Genomic DNA, 20,521 nt, shown 5'->3' on the forward strand with positions numbered 1-20,521 from the left:
TGCAAAAGGTAAACAATAGCATACAGAAAGAAACGATAGCGTAGAAAAGGCGGGTAAGATACGCTTAATAAAACGTCTCCGCGAAGCAGTATCCCAGATAACCGGGTAAGATGGAGGTGCTCACGGCTAGATTGAGTGCGCTGCGGTTTGCTCGGCACGGTCGAGCCAGTATCGGCAATGTCCCGGTATCCAATTTTCACGCAAAATATGTCTTCCCGGATATTCCGTTGCTGAAAAACAATAGAAATCGGTTTTCTCAACGATATCGACCAGTGAAAATACAGCTAAATAACTCGTTGGTCGGAAACTTAATTGTGGTTTGTGTTTCTTTTTTACCCTTTTGGTACCGATTGTTGTTTACTCAATTTGGACAAACAAAGTCGCTCGTTTCAAGGTGCATAATTTGCATCCACCTCTTAAAAATGCAGTATCTTTCCTTCGTTTTTCTCCATCCAACTTTATATTCTTTTTTTCTTTCAGTTCAATTGCTAGAATAGAGACTCATCATGTCTGCAACTGAACCAACCAAGGAGAAAGTCCCTCTTCAGGAAGAAGATGAAGAGGAAGAGGACATCGACCAATTGGTGATGGAATTGCAATCCAACCACGGTGCCGACGACGGCGAGGAAGAGGACGAGGTGCAGGACCACTCTTCTTTCAAGGTCGTTCCCGAGGAGCTGCTGAGAACCGACCCAAAGGTTGGTTTGACCTCCGAGGAGGTTGCCAAAAGAAGAAAGAAGTTTGGTCCTAACCAGATGGCCGAGGAGAAGGAGAACCTCGTGCTCAAGTTCTGTATGTTCTTTATTGGTCCTATCCAGTTCGTCATGGAGGCTGCTGCCATTCTTGCTGCCGGTCTCGAGGACTGGGTCGATTTCGGTGTTATCTGTGGTTTGCTGATGTTGAACGCCTGTGTCGGTTTCATCCAAGAGTACCAGGCCGGTTCCATTGTCGACGAGTTGAAGAAGACGCTGGCAAACACTGCCACCGTCATCAGAGACGGCCACCCGGTCGAAATTCCTGCTTCTGAGGTTGTTCCAGGTGACATTCTGCAGCTGGAAGACGGTGTTGTCATTCCTGCCGACGGTAAGCTTGTTTCCGACGAGTGTTTCCTGCAAGTCGACCAGTCCGCCCTTACCGGTGAATCTTTGGCAGTCGACAAGAGATCTGGAGACCCAACCTTTTCTTCTTCCACTGTCAAGAGAGGTGAGGCTTTGATGATTGTTACTGCTACCGGTGACTCCACCTTCGTTGGTAGAGCTGCTGCCCTGGTCAACAAGGCCTCCGGTGGTCAAGGTCACTTTACCGAGGTCCTGAACGGTATCGGTACCACCTTGCTCGTCTTGGTCATTGTCACTCTGTTGGTTGTCTGGACTTCTGCCTTCTACAGAACCGCAAAGATCGTCAGAATCCTTAGATACACCCTTGCCATCACCATTGTTGGTGTGCCAGTCGGTCTTCCTGCCGTCGTCACCACCACCATGGCCGTCGGTGCTGCTTACTTGGCCAAGAAGCAGGCCATTGTCCAAAAACTGTCTGCTATCGACTCTCTTGCCGGTGTCGAAATCCTGTGTTCCGACAAGACCGGTACCTTGACCAAGAACAAACTTTCTCTGCACGAGCCTTACACCGTCGAGGGTGTGGAGCCTGATGACTTGATGCTTACTGCCTGTCTTGCTGCCTCCAGAAAGAAGAAGGGTCTTGATGCTATCGACAAGGCCTTCCTTAAATCCCTGATCAACTACCCAAGAGCCAGAGCCGCTTTGACCAAGTACAAGATGCTCGAGTTCCAGCCATTCGACCCTGTTTCCAAGAAAGTCACTGCATACGTCGAGTCCCCAGAAGGTGAGAGAATCATCTGTGTCAAGGGTGCTCCATTGTTCGTTCTGAAGACCGTCCAGGAGGACCACCCTATCCCAGAGGACATTCTCGAGAAGTACGAAAACAAGGTTGCCGAGTTTGCTTCCAGAGGTTTCAGATCTCTGGGTGTTGCCAGAAAGAGAGGTGAGGGCCACTGGGAGATTCTCGGTATCATGCCATGTATGGACCCTCCTAGAGATGACACTGCTAAGACTGTTAACGAGGCTAAGGAGCTCGGTTTGAGAGTCAAGATGCTTACTGGTGACGCTGTTGGTATTGCCAAGGAGACCTGCAGACAGTTGGGTCTTGGTACCAACATTTTTGATGCCGACAGATTGGGACTTTCCGGAGGAGGAGACTTGTCTGGATCCGAGTTGTTTGACTTTGTTGAGAACGCTGACGGTTTCGCTGAGGTCTTCCCTCAACACAAGTACAATGTCGTTGAGATTCTGCAAAAGAGAGGTTACTTGGTTGCCATGACTGGTGACGGTGTCAACGACGCCCCATCTCTTAAGAAGGCCGACACTGGTATTGCCGTCGAGGGTGCCTCGGACTCTGCCAGATCTGCTGCCGATATCGTTTTCCTTGCTCCAGGTCTTTCTGCCATCATTGACGCCTTGAAGACTTCCAGACAGATTTTCCACAGAATGTACGCTTACGTTGTCTACCGTATTGCTCTGTCTTTGCACTTGGAGATCTTCCTTGGTCTGTGGATTGCCATTCTGAACGAGTCTTTGAACATTGACTTGGTTGTCTTCATTGCCATCTTTGCCGACGTTGCTACTCTTGCCATTGCTTACGATAACGCTCCATTCGACCAGAAGCCAGTCAAGTGGAACCTGCCAAGATTATGGGGTATGTCCATCGTCATGGGTGTCATCCTTGCCATCGGTACGTGGATCACCTTGACCACCATGTTCCTGCCAAAGGGAGGTATCATCCAGAACTTTGGTTCCATCGACGGTGTCCTGTTCTTGCAAATCTCCCTGACTGAGAACTGGCTGATTTTCGTCACCAGAGCCACCGGTCCATTCTGGTCCTCCATTCCATCGTGGCAACTGTCTGGTGCCGTCTTGATTGTCGATATCATTGCCACCATGTTCACCCTGTTCGGATGGTGGTCCCAGAACTGGAACGACATCGTCACTGTTGTCAGAGTGTGGATCTGGTCGTTCGGTGTCTTCTGTGTCCTTGGTGGTGCCTACGTTATTATGTCTGAGTCTGAGAAGTTCGACAGATTCATGAACGGCAAGCCACTGAAGGAGAGACCTCCTCAAAGAACCCTTGAGGACTTCATGGTTGCCATGAACAGAGTCTCTACTCAGCACGAGAAGTCCAACTGAGCTAGCACTTGAAATGGGTTAATAGAGGACTGCTCCCCATTATTGATATCTTGCTTCCTTCGTGCCCACGACAGCCTAATAACTAATATTTGTTCTATTTAGGATGTTCAGTTTTGTGATCTAAGTGTCATTAGCATGATGGATACAATACAATACCGTTTTTGAATTTTGTAGTAATAGTCAGAATATTATTCCTCTGTGGCGTAGCACTTTTACTTACTGTGTGGCGGTGAAGTCGCGTCTCAGATCAACAAATAAACAAAACTCTCCCGCATATGTCTTTGCTTCTCCCCGCCACCGTTTTCGACTATATTCAGCGGTCGGCGGCCTCGTTGCTTAGCACGGCCAGTCTGGACGGAGACTACAATCTCCTGCTGGCCCAATTTATCGAAAACCCCAGCGAAAGTGCCCTTTTCCTTGTCCAGACAGGAATGCACGGTAAGTACCATTTTGCGCGCTCTAACTTCTAGAATTACACTTATATGAGCGACTGGAGACAGAGAAGCTGGCGGATCTTGCCCACTCGGCCTCCATCGTGGTATTTCTCAAACAGAGGGGCCCGCTGCTTGACAGCGTGCCGTGCACAGACCAGATCTTTGTGGCCAAGCTTCCATTGAGGTCTTCGCCGCGACAGAACTTTGAGTATCTGGAGTTGCTGTTGCAGTTTGGAATTTCGCCGTACTTTTCGGCTCTCACTTCATTTGCCACCTCGCAGTCCGTGGCTTCTACACAGAAAAAGATCTCCGAACTCGCACTTTCCTTCCAGCATCTGCAGCAGACGATCCAGATCCCGAACCTCGCCACCACCGCGCATCCGGCGATTTTACGTGCTGTGCGGCAAAACCAGCATCTCGCCGCTTTTTCCATCGACATTCTCGACGAACACACCAAAACAGACTCCAAGATTCTGAACGAGATGCAGTCGATCGTCAACGACTGGGTCAAACAAGTCCAGAACGTGGCCCAACTCAGCCATGAACCCTCCGACGGACCCACGCTTGCGGAAGTGAATTTTTGGGCCTCTAAGGAGACAGCGCTGTTGTCTATTCAGGAACAGCTCAAAAGCCCCGAGATTCAGCTTACGCTCGACGTTTTACGCTCTGCAAAGAGATACCACGCCACGGTGACGTTTTCCGACACTGGAATCAAGGACGCACTAAATGTGGCCGCTAAATACAACCAACTGCTCAAGGACCTCCCCATCAACGATCTTTTATCCGCACAATCGCTGGACAAAATTGGCGAGGCTGTTTCTTCCATCTTTGAGCACCTGCGTAAACTCCGGGTGACCATGTATCCGATCCAACGAGCAATTGAGCTCTGTCAGACCATCGTTGAGGACACCATGCTCAAATTGACCGGCATTTTACACGATGCAAAAGTAATGGAGCTAGCGTATGCTGACTTCAAGCTTATAAGCGATCAAGTGGACGATTTGTTAAAAAACCTCGATGAACATATTAAAGACTTCACCACGATGGCTCGTGAACTGCTTCGAAAGAGATCAGACAAATTCATAGCTGTGAGGATCGTGGTCCCAGATGAGCTGAAGAAAGCCGTCTCGAAGGCTGCTGAGTTCAGGTCCCAGCACGAAGAATTGAGAGAAATAGTTTCAAACCTGGTTAAAGCCACGAAGGTGACTGCGTATCTGGAAGAGCTTGACTACGCTTATAGTTCCGTGGAGACTGCCAACCCTCTAGACATAGGAACAGAAGGCCAAAGAGCATGGACACAAGCAGAGAGGACGTACCAGAAGAGAGTGAATGCGCTTGAAGACAAGCTGATCGAATTTCTCCGACAAACACTTCAGGCCATCTCGGCTCCAAACGAGACCTTTACGATATTTGAGCAGTACTCATTTTTGCTGAAACGGCCCAACATCAGAGCTTCTATATTTGACCACCAGCATGAACTATTGCAGGTGATTCAGGATGACCTGGTTTCGCTTCAGCAGGAGTTTGAACGACAGAAAAGCACACAGAAAATGCTTCAGCTTCGAGACATCCCGCGCTTCAGCAGCATGATCGCCTGGATCAGCCAAGCAAGATACAAGATCGAGTTTTTAATTACGCGTATGGAGCTGGTTTTGACAAAGGACTGGGCAAAGTATCCTGAAGGTGCAAAAATCGAGAATGAAATGAAGTTACTTATGGAGAAACTGGACCTGGATAAGTGCTACCGCGATTGGCTGTCCTCTTTCAAGCAAAATGTTAAAGATACGACTGTGAGACGATATATACTTAAGATAGAGCGCACAGAGTCCAAGGAATTTACGGTCAAGGTCAACTTGTCACCTGCTGATGCAGAACTGTTCAAGGAGGTCAACTTGCTGCAAATCATGGGTTTTGAAATACCCCGCAATGTTGCTTCTCTTGCCCATACTTTGGAGACCATATACCCCATTGCAACTAGTCTCAACAATTCGGTGATCAATCTTGAGTCTATTTTGCAACAGGTCGATCAATTGGGTGAGCTCAAGGTTTTGCTACAGCCATACCTAAACACCATTTTTAGAGGCATTACGTTTCTTTCACAGTCTGAGTGGATCGCGCTAGAAAATGCTCAAGTGTTAATTGAATCGGGTTTAACGAATCTTGATGAAGTGAAAGTATGCGAGGAAGCAGAGAAGTTCCAGTTTCAGATTCAGACTCTTTTGCAAAAGTTTGAGTTCTTGGAGTCTTCAAGAGAACAGATTAAAACAGCTCTCAATGATTTGACGACCTGCAGATATACCGCGGAGGAGTTCCGTCGCAACATCGACACGTTGCAACGAGAAGTCAACAAGTTCGCCTTACAAGGATTTACGAATATTGAGGAGTTTACCAATGCCATGAACCTCGCCGTAGAGGATATTCTTTTTCATAGGTGCAAATCTGAGCTAGCCATCTGGAGAGCAAGATTATGTGGCATGGAGGGAGATATCCCAGATAAAATCCATACAATAGTTATGCAGGACTTTAAGCTGTCTGTTCGTCCTCCGTTGGAAATTTCCGAGATGTCAATCGTTGCAGATCTCAACAAATGCTTAAATACTGTTACCAGCCAGCACCGATTAACCTCTGGCCAGTTTGAAGTCTCTATTGACGACCACCCCAAGATGTTCTCTAATCTTCAGAATCTACTTCAAAGGCCCTATTTTGAATGCGTTGAAGAGCTTGGACAAGTTATGGTTTTGGCCAAAAATTTGGTGGATAAATGGCTTCAACTGCAATCGCTGTGGGGCATTGAGCTTGAGGATTTGAAAAGAGCCCTTGGCACCAATCTGTCACAATGGCGGGATGCGCTTCTTGAAGTGAAACACCTCAAGGAAGCATTCGACACAGTGGAGACGTTCACTAGATTTGGGCCGATCAAACTCGAGTACGAGCAGGCTCAGTGGAAAGTGAGCACCTACTACAACACCTGGCAGCGCAATATTTTGGACGTCCTTACACAGCTAGTCTCAAAAGAGATCAATTGCACTCTTGAAGAAGTTAAAGCCCAACGGAGGGCTATTGAAACAGCTCCAGTGGACTTCGGCTCCGCAAAAGCCGTCATAGCTCTAGTGGACCTTCTCTACCAGACAAAGAATTATGTTCAGGAGAGTTCCACCAAAATTCAGACGCTAGACTCTTGCAATCATCTGTTGATCCTTTTCCGCGTCAAGTTCGGGCAGGACTGGGTTCATTTTGAGCAGCTCCAAAAAGCTTTTTTTGCACTAAGCACCTTGGTAGATGCAAAAATCCAATTAATTCTATCCAATATGACTCTCGTTGTCAGCACAGTGGAAAAAGAAGCCGGCATGCTCAAGGAGTCCATTGACTCTTTGAACAAACAGTGGAGTAATGACAAGCCACTGGGCAAGAAGCTTGAGCCAGAGGTGGCTCTTTCGTCCTTAAACCGGTTTGAAAATGCCTGTCTGAGGCTGATGAAGGAACGGTCAAAGCTTTTGAACGCATCTAAAGTTCTCGATCTCCAATTGCTCATAAAAGATAACTTATCATCGATTCTAGGAGAAGTGGAGGACCTGAGGAGGTTCTGGTCGATCATCAACGAACTACACGTTTCTTTAACAGAATTGCGCTCCCAAAAATGGTCCTCTGTTACCATCTCATCTCTTCGGAAGACCTTAGAGGACATTCTAGCCCGTTCTAGGGCACAGCCAGCCACCATAAGACAGTACTCTGCTTTTGAAGAGTTTCAAGCAAAACTCAAGAGTTACATCAAGGTCCTGCCGATTATTGGAGGGCTACGGTCTGATGCGATCAATGACCGTCACTGGATTGAGATATTTAGAGATCACACTCTTAAAGAGCCACCGGCCAATATGACTCTAGGCCACGTCCTGGACCTAGATCTTGCCGCAAATGAGAAATACTTCAAATCAGCAATACACAAGGCCCAAGGAGAAAAGAGCTTGGAGAAATCCATCAATAATATTCAGAAAAACTGGGATCAGCTTTCTTTCCAGTTGTTCCAGTTCAATGACGAGTTCAGACTCATCAAAGGCTGGGATGTTTTGTTTCAGACCATTACAGAGGATCTCAATACCTTATGGTCAACGAAAATGTCGCCGTACTATTCCGCATTTGAGAAGACAATCAACCAGTTAGAGGAGAAGCTGTCCGATGTGCAATCTGTATTGGATATGTGGATTGACGTTCAGCGTCAATGGATATATTTGTCTGGTGTGTTTGAGAAGAACGATGAAATAAGAAAGCTGCTACCATTGGAGTCAAACAGATTTTATAATACGTCTTCTGAATTCCACTCGCTAATGAAGAAAGTATACAAATCAGTGTTGGTGGCTGAGGTGAGCAACATCCCGAACGTCAAGCAGATTCTGACCAAGATTTCTGAAACTTTGGAGAAAATCAAAAAATCCTTGATAGGGTATTTGGAAAAGCAAAGGGACATTTTTCCTCGATTTTATTTTATTGGTAATGAGGAGCTGCTTGAGATTGTCGGAAACTCAACCAACATTCCCCTGGTTTCAACTTATTTGCAAAAAATGTTCATTGGAATAGCGGGAACGCTTTACAATCCGGACGTATCCAAAATCGAAGGGATTATTTCCCCGGAAGGAGAAAAAGTCACTTTGAATTCACCGGTGTCCCTGGTGACTCATCAATCTCTCACAGACTGGCTACGTGAACTGGAAATGGAAACTAAACGGACCTTAGCTCATTTGTTGCAACGCTCGTTAAAACAGCTATTCACCGTTTGGGATTCAGAAGACCTGAAAGAAAGTCTTGTTCAATGGATCGACAAATACCCGAACCAGATTTTGATTCTGTCGCTTCAGGTGTTTTGGACGCAACTGGTGGAATCCACTGCCGACCATAGCATGTGTGTGGAAAAATACAGCAAGGTGCTTTCAATCTTTGCAGAGCTAATTCTGCAAGATTTGTCGTCCCTGCAGCGAAGAAGGTACGAAAATCTAATTATTGAGCTTGTGCACCAACGGGATATTTTGGCACTGCAGAAGGATCAGAGCTTGAAGTCTTACGAGTGGCTGTCACAGCAGCGTTACTACTTAATTGAGACAGATAACATCCTTGAGTCTGTGGTGGTGAAACAAGGGAACTGGGCCGCACACTATGGATTCGAGTATCTTGGTGCTCCTGCCCGTCTTGTATACACTCCGCTGATGGATACCTGTCACCTTGCTATGACCGAGGCACTGAACGAAAAATTAGGAGGCTCTCTCGTTGGACCTGCAGGTACGGGAAAAACAGAGTCCATTAAAGCATTGGGACAAAACTTGGGAATGATGGTACTGGTTTTCTGTTGTGATGAGACGTTTGATTTCCACAGTGTCAGCAGGATCCTGATTGGTGTCTGTCGTGTAGGCTCGTGGTGTTGTTTCGATGAGTTCAATAGACTGGACCGGAAGATGCTTTCTGCCATTTCCACGCAGATCGAAAAGATCGAGACCGCTTTAGGAGCTGATAACGGCATGAACATAGAGGTTCTGGGCAAGAAGTTTCAAGTAGCGGCAGGATCTGGCGTTTTTATCACCAGCAACCCAAACTATGCCGGCAGATCTGCTCTTCCAGACAACTTGAAGACCAAATACCGTACTTTCGCCGTTGTGCAGCCAGACCAGAGCGTAATTTGCGAGGTGATACTGATATCTCAAGGTTTCAGCTCTGCCAAGAGGTTAGGCGAGCAAGTGGTGGACTTTTTCAGAAGATTGGCGTCCAGCTGTTCAAACCAGCCTCACTATGATTTTGGATTGCGTGCCCTGAAAAGCACATTGGCAAGATGCGGCGGGTTCCGCAGAGCGCTCAGGGAGCAGTCCGTCGATTCCGAAATGGAGAGCAGAATAGTTGTACACAGCTTGAACACAGTCACTCTACCCAAGCTCCTTGTTCAGGACGAGCCATTTTTTTCTGCGCATATCGGCATATTTGGGTGTGATAAAGGCTTGGAGACAGCAGCTGACGAGCTCGTTCCGCATTTGAAGGAGATTGCTGCCGAGAGAGGACTTGCAGCATCCTCGTCATGGCTGAAGAAAGCTCTACAAGTTTTTGAGATACAGCGGTCGCATCATGGGTTCATGATGGTTGGAGATGCCGGAAGCGGCAAGACCATGCTTTTCGAGTGTCTTTTGGAAGCCATGAAGCGGTTGACGGGGGTGGAGAACTCCGTGTATACCATTGATCCCAAGGTGCTGGGAAAAGAGCCGTTGTATGGTTCTTTGGACTATGCGACAAGAGAATGGACTGACGGTGTCTTCACCACACTTTTGCGGCGCGTGGAGCTGAATTTGCGTCGCGAGAAATCCAAGAACATCTGGATCGTTTTTGATGGTGACGTCGACCCTCAATGGGTCGAAAACCTCAACAGTGTTCTCGACGACAACAAGATTTTAACTCTGCCTAGCGGAGAGCGGATTCCTTTGCCAGACAACGTGAGGATTGTGTTTGAGGTCGAAAATCTGAACTTTGCCACTCCAGCCACGGTCAGTCGGTGTGGTATCGTTTCGTTTGGGAATATGCTTTTCGGCTTTGAAGACTATTATGCCAATCTCATGTGCTCGTTCCGCAATCAGTCACTCGAAAACGAAGATATGGCCGGGAACTTTCGGGCTGGCTCAGTGGACGACATTAAACAGAGGTTTGCCAATCACTTGCAGGAACTGCTTCCAGCATCTGTGCTCCAGCAGGTATGGCTGGAGACGAAGAAGTATGCGCATGTGATGGACCGAGGTTTGAGCATGATTGACACTTTTTTCGGCTTGATGTCACAAAGACTCGAGAAGCTGGCCGTGCAAGCTGCCGTTGTCCAAGATAACCTTATTCCATATGTTGCCCGTTCCGCTCTGCATTCGTTGATATGGTCCTTTGCCGGGGACTTGTCATTAGAGAACAGGGAGAAGTTCTGCAGCTACGTGCAGACCTTACCTGGGCTAGCTCAGTTCAGCATACCAGACATGCTCTACTCCGACATCTCAATGGTTGATTACACTTGGTCACCCTGTGACATCGAAGAAAGCGACCTAGAACCTCATATGATCACAAGGCCAGACATCGTCATTCCAACGCTGGACACCAGCGTCCATGAAAACCTTATTTTCTCACTAGTGCGAAAACACGAAACTGTGATTCTCTGCGGTCCTCCCGGTTCCGGAAAGACCATGACGTTGATGTCTGCGCTCAGGAAGTCACACCAGTACATATTTGTTGGCGTGAACTTCTCCAAGGACACCACGCCAGACTTGGTTGTTAAAGCACTGGAGCAGCACTGTGTCTATCAAACAGGCCCAACAGGGCTCAAACTTGTTCCTGCCGTGGCCGAAAAGTGGGTGGTTTTATTCTGCGACGAAATCAACCTTCCTGCGTTTGATGAATATGGCTCGCAGACAACAATATCGTTTTTGCGGCAGCTGGTGGAAAAAAACGGATTCTGGAGGAAAAAGGACGGGGCTTGGGTCAGTTTGGGAAACATACAACTTGTCGGAGCCTGCAATCCGCCCACAGACCCCGGAAGAAACGTTTTGAACGGCAGATTCCTGAGACATTGTTCTGTGATCATGGTGGACTATCCTGGCACTCAGTCATTGAACCAAATTTATTCCACCTTCAACAAAGCGTTGCTCAAGTGTGTTCCTGACCTCCGAGGATACGTGCAATCTCTGACCGATTCGATGATCCAGGTCTACACTTCGTCCAAAGCGCATTTTACGGACAGAGCACACTACATCTACTCCCCAAGAGAGCTGACCCGTTGGGTTCGTGGTATTTACGAGGCCGTGAGGTCTTCTACCCAGCTTTCTTTGGAAGGCCTTCTTCGCATCTGGGCCCATGAAGCACTGAGACTATTCTCTGATCGTTTAATCACCCAGGAGGAGAGAATCTGGACCTATGAGATGATCAAGTCGACACTGACCAAAAATTTCCCGTATACGGACACAGAAAGTGCACTAGAGATGCCGATTCTGTATTCAGGTTGGCTGTCGTATGATTACAGCCCTGTTTCCGAAAAAGAGCTGGGTGCGTTCCTTGAGCAGCGTTTGAAGGTGTTTAGCGAGGAAGAGACAAATGTTTCTCTCGTGCTCTACCCGGACCTATTAGACCATGTGCTGCGCATAGATCGGGTCCTGAAAAATCCACAAGGCCACATGATTCTTGTGGGGCCAAGTGGCAGCGGAAAGACTACACTTACCAAGTTTGTCGCGTGGATTAACGGACTTTCAATCCACCAGCTGAGTGTTTCCAGGAAATACACTTTGGCGGAATTTGATGCGACCTTGCGGGAACTCCTTCGCCGAGCAGCCGAAGGCGACAAGTTGTGTTTCATTATCGACGAGTCTGCTATTCTGGAGACAGCGTTCCTGGAAAGAATGAACACTCTTCTTGCCAATGCCGAGGTTCCTGGATTATTTGAAGGAGAAGATTACAACACGCTGATGACTCTTTGTTCACAGAAGTCTCAAGAACAGGGCCTATTTTTGGACTCTGACGCGGAGCTGTACACCTGGTTCACAGAACAGGTGGCCAAAAACTTCCATGTGGTTTTTACAATTACGGATCCCTACTCGTCTAATGCTCCGCCTCTCATTTCGTCTCCTGCATTGTTCAATAGATGTGTGATTAGCTGGATGGGTGACTGGACAGCCGAGTCTCTGGAGACAGTGGCCAAGGGATTACTGGCTGTTCTGCCGATTAATAATTCGCAGTACCATGCCCCTCCTGGAGTGGGTGTGGATGGGTTGCGTGATGCCGTCGTGAATGTTTTGGTGTCTATACACGGTGGATTCAGAAACAGGAGCCCTACTCCTAATGAATTTTTCAGTCTGGTGAACAATTTCATCAGCTCTTTTAAACAGAAAGAAACAGAGCTTCAAGAGCACCAGTCGCACATAAATGTTGGTCTGGACAGGCTTAGAGAAACATTCTTGGAAGTCAAGAAGTTGAGCGAGAGTTTGTCTGTTAAGAAGCTTCAGCTGGACAACAAGAACAAGGAGGCAAGGGAAATGCTCGACAAAATGATCACCGATCAGAATGAGGCAGAACGCAAACAGGAAGCGTCTATTGAGATCCACAAGAGGTTTACAGAGCAGGAGCGCATTATTAGCGACCGGCGGAATGTTGTTCTTGAGGATCTGAAAAATGTGGAGCCTTTGATTTTAGAGGCACAAAAGGGAGTCAAGAACATCAAGAAACAGCATCTTACAGAGCTGCGTTCGATGAACAATCCTCCTGAGGCAGTGAAGATGACCCTTGAGTCGGTGTGTATTCTTTTGGGATACGACGTGAATACGTGGCGGGATGTCCAGCTCATAATTAGAAGAGACGACTTCATTGCAAGCATTGTCGGGTTTGACAGCGAAGTGCATCTTACGAAGGAGTTGGCAGACTTTATGGAACGCGAATTTATTTCAAGACCCGGGTACAATTTTGAAGCAGTTAACCGGGCCAGCAAAGCTTGTGGACCGCTTTTACTTTGGGTGGAAGCTCAGCTTAGATATGCTTCTGTTGTTGAGAAAGTTCAGCCTTTGAGAAACGAAGTGCGGGCCCTGGAAAACGAACTTATTGATACCAAGGCGAAATTGATTGCAATCGATGGAATGATCAACGACTTGCAGGAGAGCATAGAAGTCTACAAGGAAAAGTACAGCGAGACTATTCGTGAAAGTGAAAAAATCAAGGCCGAGATGCAGGACGTGGAAACCAAGGTTGAACGCAGCACCTTACTTCTGGAGAGTTTGCGAGAGGAGAAAGTCAGATGGGAAGCAAGTGTTGTGGCGTTCCAGGGCCAGAGAGAGTGTCTTGTTGGCAATACCCTTCTTGGAGCGGCCTACATGTCATACCTGGGACGCTATAACGAGCTTGAACGGCGTGAATATTTGGAGCTTTGGAAGACCGAGCTCGCAAAATATGCCATTCCATTCGACAGCACGTTTAATTACCGCGCGTCGAGTTTGAAACCCGACCAAGAGTTTACTTGGCAAACGAATGGTCTTCCAAACGACGAACTTTTCATAGAAAACACCATGATGATGTCTGCAGACAGAAGATTTGCGTTCCTTATTGATCCATCGGGATTGATGATTGACTTTATGGAAAAACAGTACCAGGATATTGTGGTCACGAGCTTTTTGGACGACGGGTATGTGAAGCTTCTGGAAAATTGCATAAGATTTGGAGGCTCTATACTCATTCGGGATGGTGAACATTACGACCCGATTGTCAGCCGTGTGATTGCCAGAGACGTCGAAACCTCCGGCGGCCGCAGTCTCGTCAAGCTTGGATCGAGGGAGATCGACCTTTCTCCTAAATTCCAGCTATTTGTGCACACTAAAGACGCGTCTGCTCGAATTCCGCCATATTTGGAAGCACGGATGAACGTTCTGAATTATACCTTCACCAGCAGCTCTCTAGTGAACCAGGCGCTGAATATGACTCTTAATAGCGAGCAGCCATCGCTCGAACAACAGCTTGTCGAGCTTTCCAAGCTCAACGGGGAATATAAGGAATCGCTATACAACCTGGAAAACGATCTCCTGTTGAGCCTGAGTGACACTCGTGTGAGCATTTTGGAAAACGACGAGCTAGTTAAGAAGCTTGAGTCGATCAAACATGAGGCTGCCACCATCAAGACCAAACTGTCGCAGTCTTCAGAAATCCTGGACCAGGTGAAACAGGTGAGGGACAAGTATCTGAGTCTTGGTGAAGCTTTCTGCAACATACAACTTCTGCTTGACCGTCTCTGCAAACTTAACAGAGTCTACCAATTTGCTTCCATGGATCTGGTTGTGATCTTCAAGAAGATGCTGACGCAGAGCAAAGGTCGACCTGTTTCCGAAATGGTGAAAGCTTTCGGCAAAGAGGCATACTCAACACTTTCCGGCTCGCTGCTGCAAGAAGACCGTGCTATTTTCGAGAACCTAATGAAGGAATATGTTGGCGACTTTGAGCATTCTGGCGAATACGACATTTCGCAACTGCTCGAGTCGCACAAGTATTTCATTTTGCGTACTTCTGGCGGATTCGATGCAAGCTCTACCGTTTACTCCCTAGCGCTGGCCGCTCAGCAACGCGTCGAGTCCTACTCTATGGGCTCCAGCGAGGGAGTTGAAGTTGCGCGTAGACTTTTTGTTGCTGCGCTGAAAAAAGGCAGCTGGTTACTGATTGAAAATGTGCACATGGCTCCTGACTTTGTCGAGATTATTCCGAAGCTGTTCGAAGCAGAAATTCACAGCGAGTTCCGCCTGTTCATGACCTGCCAGACAGACTCGCACATCGCCACAACGATAGTCAAAATGTGCAAGCAGGTTATTTTGGAGAGCAATCCTGGAATACGAACGGTTCTTCAAGAAACTCTCATCAGACCCAACGGCATTCTGAACCTTGGAAAAGCTCAACATCCAGACCACGCGAGATTGTACGTTTTGCTCGCATGGTTTTATGGTATTCTAAGAGAAAGGCTGCGTTTTGTGCCTGTTGGGTTCAAGGAGCGTTACGAATTTACGCAGAGCGATTTGTCATCGGCCAAACATGTGTTGGACCAAATAATTTCCAAGGGTGTTTCTTGGGACATGCTTTCGAATTTGCTCGGTCGTGTTGTTTTTGGAGGAAAAGTCACCGATAAGGAGGACCTCGAAGTCATTATCGACATTTCGGCTCTTCTTTTCAACTCCAACGTCCTGGATTCGCAGAGCATTGCCGTTGACGGATCTTCCATCTATCTCCCGGAGTCGGATAGCATTGACGACTGTATTTCGTGGATCAACTCTCTTCCAGAAATTGAGCCTATCAGCTGGCTGGGACTAAACGCAGAGGTTGAGAGGATCGTGGAAGAAAAACAAGCTTCAAGAGCCAAAGCTGAGATATTAAAATTGAAATAATTTAATTAATTTTATTATTATTGTGGGGTAAATGTGGTTTAGAAAGTCCGAGACGACGGACGACAAATTACCCGAAGAGCTGCAGAAGTATGTTGATTCGAAGGAGTCGACGATAAGCGACCGGCAGCTCAAGCAGCTGTTGGCCAAACAGACTGACGGTCGAGAAATCGGCTCTGAATCAAAAGACCAAACAGACCCCAAGTACGACCGTGTCCAGCAACAATCGATCAAGGAGGCGTATCGGGTAGAGATGTACAAGCGGGAGTATCCTGTTTCGGAGGCAATATCGATCAATTGTGCCGAACTTTTTGAAAAATTCCTCCAATGCGACAAAGCACGCAACGTGTGGAGCTCTGAGTGCGTTCCTCTATGGAAAATGGTGCGGGAGTGCCAGCGGATACAGAAAGAAGCGTTTGTCACGTTTGACTACGAGTACATGGATAAAATAGAGGAAATGGATGCTATCCGCCAGACATGCGACCGGCTATTCACCAAGCATTTTAAAACACCAGAGGACACAGAGAGCCACGAGAAAAACTTCCAGTACTCTTTGGACCTCAAGCACGAGCGCGAGAGGTTCTACGAGCGATTTGGCAAATAGACAAGATTATTAGATTCGATACACTTTTTCGTTTTTGCAGACCCAAGAGTCTGATTTTTCAAACACTATGCCGTTGAAGTTGACGTGCCACAGATTTGGGTTTGTCCGTGAAACTTCGTGGACGTACTCTTGGAGGAAATGCGAGATGCAGGCGGCGAGATGCCGGAAAAAGCTCTGGTTGAACCGGCAGTCGTAGCCGGCGTCGTGGTCCATGTTGAGCAGAGAGTGGAAATTCCAGTACACGTCGAGCAACGGGAGGTGTTCGAGTGGACTTCCGACAAACCGGGCGGCGAGCGTTGCTGCTGCGCAGCTGAAAAAGCACGACGAGATGACGTCTTTCTCGAGGCCCGACGCGGCGTCATAGTAATGGTGTTTCATGATGAATTCGTCAAAAAGCGACAGGAAAGACTCGCAGTGGTCGCACGTGCAGCCGTTCCACAGCAGGTCCGACATGAGCTGCTCGTAGCATGCGAGCGACCACACGAACGTGGGGCACACGAGCCGTTCGAGCCCGCGCAAGTGCGGCAGCATCGAGTGGTAGAGATCGCGTCGTTTATTATAATTTCCCTCGAACCCGTGGACGATCATGGCGTCGAGCGGCGGCGTGTGCTTGATATACAGCTCTGTGAGACGCTCGTTATTGGGCATCGACGCCAAAAGCGACGTCACGGCGACGTCGAATTTTTCCGTGTAATTGTGGTCTCTGTGGACCGTGCGTTGCAAAATAGCCAGTCGCCGCAAATTAAATGGTTTCGACACCAGATGGCGGCAGAACTCTCCCAAACACCCGCACGCCATCTCGTCACACCCAAGCACCATCTCCAGCTCCCGCAGCGTGGCCAGATCGGTTTTATCCAGCAGCTGCTGCACTAAAGTGCGCGAGACGTGATTGTAGTCGTTGTATCCGTGGTAATACACTATGCTGAGCGACGTGAGTCTGAGACGAGCGAACGGCTGCAGAAACTTGAGGAACGTCGTGATGGACGGCTCGTCGGACACGAGCTCGAGTGCGTCCAATGAGTAGATTTTTTTTAGGGCCCGCTGGCGGTCGAAAACAGAAAGCGACTCCGATTTTAGCACACCAAGTTTCAGCCGTCTGACGGTGTCGGGCAGATGGCACAGCTGGTCAAGTTCGGTGACCACAAACGACTCCAATGGTCTTTTGTAGATCTCTGCAAGCCAGCGGTCCGGTTGCGGGACCTCAAATCTCCTCAGATTCGGGCACTGACTGAGCACCTGTGCCAAATCTCGTAGTATCTCCTGATCCACCACAACCACCTGCTCGACGTACCTGGCAAGCTCCTTGTTGAGCGTCAGGGTCTGCAACAGTAGCTCCTGTCGCAGCGTGTACACTTCGCTGTGTTTTTTGTCGCCGATGAGTGGGTTTTTCAGAGACCCAATATTTGTCCAGCTGCCCTCGCTGTTTACAAGAGGCCTGCCAGTAAACAGCAATTTCTGGTACAACAACGGCACTACCGCCTGGTACAGCTCATAGTTTGCGTAAGCAACGTTCAGCTTGTCCTGCTGCGCCAGAAACGGCACCACGAGCGGCAAAACGTGGCCCAAGAGCGACGAGGTTGTCATCTTATTTTTCTCGAATTATTTAAATAATTTACACATGCGCTAGCACATGACGATCGCCGCCCAGCCCGGACCTCCAAGCCCGCTCCAGCCCCCTGTGCAGGGATCGTCGTCCGCCGGGCTGTCTGAGACCACGCCGCTGTTGGCGCCTGCCCACGGCACAGACCACTCGCCATTCTCGAAACGGTCTCTTGCCCACTGGACAAACAATATCCGCGACTTGAGGTTCCCCCGTATCTTCCGCTCCAAAAACGTCCAGCCCCACACAACAGAAATATACTATTCCGTCTTCCGCGCCCCACCAGATATCCACCCTCTCGCCAAGCTGCCCCCTGCCGGGTTCCTGGATTCAGGGCCCACCACGAAGCAGGACTTCGAACGGATCGTCGCGAGTGGCGCGGCCGCCATTGAGCTTGGCATCAAGCCGCGGCTGATCTCGTCAGGCTCGTCAGGCTCGTACTATGTGTACAACGCCAATTACGAGCCGATTGGCGTGTTCAAGCCCCAGGACGAGGAGCCGTACGGGCCCCTGTCGCCGAAAATGACCAAATGGATCCACAGAAACTTCTTCCCGTGCTTTTTTGGCCGCTCGTGTCTGATTCCCAACACGGGCTACATCGCCGAGAGCGCTACCAGTCTACTGGACCGCCAACTCCAGACCCACATCGTCCCTTACACAGATATCGTGACACTCTCGTCAGACAGCTTCTACTATCCCTTCTACGAGAAAATCGGCTACATGCTGCGCAAGAAGAAGCCCAGACACAAGGTCGGCTCGTTCCAGCTGTATCTGGACGGCTACGTGGGGGCAGACGAATTTTTCAGAAGACATCCGCTGCCGCATCAGGGTCCGGCACAAACAGCCACCACCCAGACCAACGGAGCGTTCGAATGGACCGCAGACACGCTTTCGCAACTACAGCGGGAGATCGAAAAACTTGTCATTCTCGACTTTATCGTCAGAAACACCGACCGTGGCCTTGACAACTGGATGCTCAAGATAGAGCACGAGAACGGCCGCGCGCGACTCCGGCTCGGCGCTATCGACAACGGGCTGTCGCTGCCGTGGAAACATCCAAACGAGTGGCGGTCGTTCCCCTTTGGGTGGCTATTTCTTCCGATCTCCATTATTGGCCAGCCGTTTTCTGTGCAGACCAGAAACCATTTTCTGCCCCTGCTGACTTCGAAAGCGTGGTGGGAGGACACGAGCGTTCTGTTGCGCGAGATGTTGAGCCGCGACCCGGGCTTCAAAGAGCGCATGTTTCGCAAACAACTGGCTGTCCTGAAGGGACAGGCCTGGAACGTGGTGCAGACGTTGCTGGTGCCTGGCCAGAGCCCACTGGACCTGGCACGCAAGCCGCGCATGCTGGTGGAGGACTCTGAGATCGAGGTGCCGTTCACCAATCCTATCCCGATGATTGTGAACGCGATGGAGTCCTCGATCACCGACAACTCCATTCCCGTCGGCAAAGACCTGCAGAACAACTGGAACTCGTATTTGTCCGGCAAGATCGACGAGTCCAAGTGGGAGGAGGGCAACACCAGCATCCTGGACCAGGGCATCCAGCTGGTTAGCGTGGGGACGAAAACGGTGATTGTGGAGCGGTTGCAGCCGGTGACTTCCCGACCACCGGTTTTTACATGTTGTTGATTAATTTTTTCTCGAGAATATTTGCTAACAAAAGGTGCACTGAAGCGTCGCAGAATTGGCAGACACCAAACAGAACGCGGATAGAGCATTAGAGGCTGCGAGAAGTCGTTTGTGTTCCACTGAGCATCCATTTTTCGTGCTAGCACCCCAACAGGTGAATAATCTACCCTTGCCGACGACCTTATCTTATCGACTTTTCATTTCATGCAGCTCCTCTCGATCCAGTCGCACGTCGCCCACGGCTACGTGGGGAACAAGGCCGCCACATTCCCGCTTCAGATGCTCGGCTGGAACGTCGACGTGCTCAACACGGTCAATTTCTCAAACCACACGGGGTACGGCAGTGTCCATGGCGAGGTGGTCGCTGGCGACAAACTTGCCGAGATCTACGCCGGGCTGTGCGACATAAATGTCCAGTACGACGCCCTGCTCACAGGATACATCCACGGCGCGAGCTCGTTGGCCGCCGTCGGCCAGATGTGCAAGGCCGTCAAAAGAAGCCGTCCCCAGTGTCTCTGGCTGCTGGATCCCGTCATGGGCGACGACGGCCAGATATACGTCAGCGAGGACGTGATTCCTGTGTATCGACAGCTGGTGCACAGCGGCCTCGTGGACGTGATCACGCCGAACCAGCTGGAACTCGAGCTGCTGCTGGACTTCAAGATCACCAGCCGCGACGACCTGCGACGCGCCCTGGCCACCTTGCACACAGAACATCAGATCAAGCACGTGGTGATCTCATCGCTGTTTCTGAGCGCACAGCAGCTCGGTTTAGAGTCCAAAGGCTGTTTCTACTGCTGTGTCTCTTCCAAGGACGCAGACGAGCCAATTCTGTTCGAAATCCCCAAATTGGACTCGTACTTCACCGGCGTCGGCGACCTCTTTTCTGCGCTGCTGCTGGACAGGCTGTTCAGACTTCAGGACGTGGTGCTGGCGACGAACCAGGTGCAGAGCGTGATGTCACGCGTGCTGGCCAAAACGCAGCGGATGTGCGTCGAAAGGCTTGGCGGGACGGTGCAGGGCAAGCTCGGCGACGCCACATCCATGAAGGAGTGCGAGCTGCGCATCGTCGAGTGCAGAGACCTGTACCACCTGGAGCAGACTGATTTCAGGGCTGTGCAGCTCTAGACGTGCAGCAACGGGAGAAAAAAAAA

General features: G+C 49.3%; 6 protein-coding genes across 6 annotated transcripts; 5 read left to right on the plus strand and 1 right to left on the minus strand.

Annotated features, from left to right (window-relative positions):
• Window positions 1-506: 506 nt before the first annotated feature.
• HPODL_03487 (Plasma membrane ATPase) lies at window positions 507-3,200 on the plus strand (the record flags this gene model as incomplete). Its single annotated transcript, XM_014079804.1, has 1 exon — window positions 507-3,200. One exon carries the CDS (start codon window positions 507-509, stop codon window positions 3,198-3,200), a length of 2,694 nt encoding a protein of 897 aa, XP_013935279.1.
• A 275-nt stretch (window positions 3,201-3,475) lies between these two features.
• On the plus strand, window positions 3,476-15,534 carry HPODL_03488 (Dynein heavy chain, cytoplasmic, cytosolic; the record flags this gene model as incomplete). The annotated part of the gene is made up of 2 exons (XM_014079805.1): window positions 3,476-3,638; window positions 3,671-15,534. 2 exons carry the CDS (start codon window positions 3,476-3,478, stop codon window positions 15,532-15,534), a joined length of 12,027 nt encoding a protein of 4,008 aa, XP_013935280.1.
• Window positions 15,535-15,565: 31 nt separating this feature from the next.
• HPODL_03489 (uncharacterized protein) lies at window positions 15,566-16,135 on the plus strand (the record flags this gene model as incomplete). The annotated part of the gene is made up of 1 exon (XM_014079806.1): window positions 15,566-16,135. One exon carries the CDS (start codon window positions 15,566-15,568, stop codon window positions 16,133-16,135), a length of 570 nt encoding a protein of 189 aa, XP_013935281.1.
• A 9-nt stretch (window positions 16,136-16,144) lies between these two features.
• HPODL_03490 (uncharacterized protein) lies at window positions 16,145-17,719 on the minus strand (the record flags this gene model as incomplete). Its single annotated transcript, XM_014079807.1, has 1 exon — window positions 16,145-17,719. One exon carries the CDS (start codon window positions 17,717-17,719, stop codon window positions 16,145-16,147), a length of 1,575 nt encoding a protein of 524 aa, XP_013935282.1.
• A 46-nt stretch (window positions 17,720-17,765) lies between these two features.
• HPODL_03491 (Type II phosphatidylinositol 4-kinase that binds Las17p) lies at window positions 17,766-19,367 on the plus strand (the record flags this gene model as incomplete). Its single annotated transcript, XM_014079808.1, has 1 exon — window positions 17,766-19,367. The coding sequence occupies one exon, from the start codon at window positions 17,766-17,768 to the stop codon at window positions 19,365-19,367; it is 1,602 nt and encodes a 533-aa protein (XP_013935283.1).
• Window positions 19,368-19,571: 204 nt separating this feature from the next.
• HPODL_05204 (putative pyridoxal kinase BUD16) lies at window positions 19,572-20,495 on the plus strand (the record flags this gene model as incomplete). Its single annotated transcript, XM_014079809.1, has 1 exon — window positions 19,572-20,495. The coding sequence occupies one exon, from the start codon at window positions 19,572-19,574 to the stop codon at window positions 20,493-20,495; it is 924 nt and encodes a 307-aa protein (XP_013935284.1).
• Window positions 20,496-20,521: the final 26 nt, after the last annotated feature.

This window comes from Ogataea parapolymorpha, chromosome IV (assembly GCF_000187245.1).
Source record: "Ogataea parapolymorpha DL-1 chromosome IV, whole genome shotgun sequence".
NCBI classification, from domain to species: Eukaryota; Fungi; Ascomycota; class Pichiomycetes; order Pichiales; family Pichiaceae; genus Ogataea; species Ogataea parapolymorpha.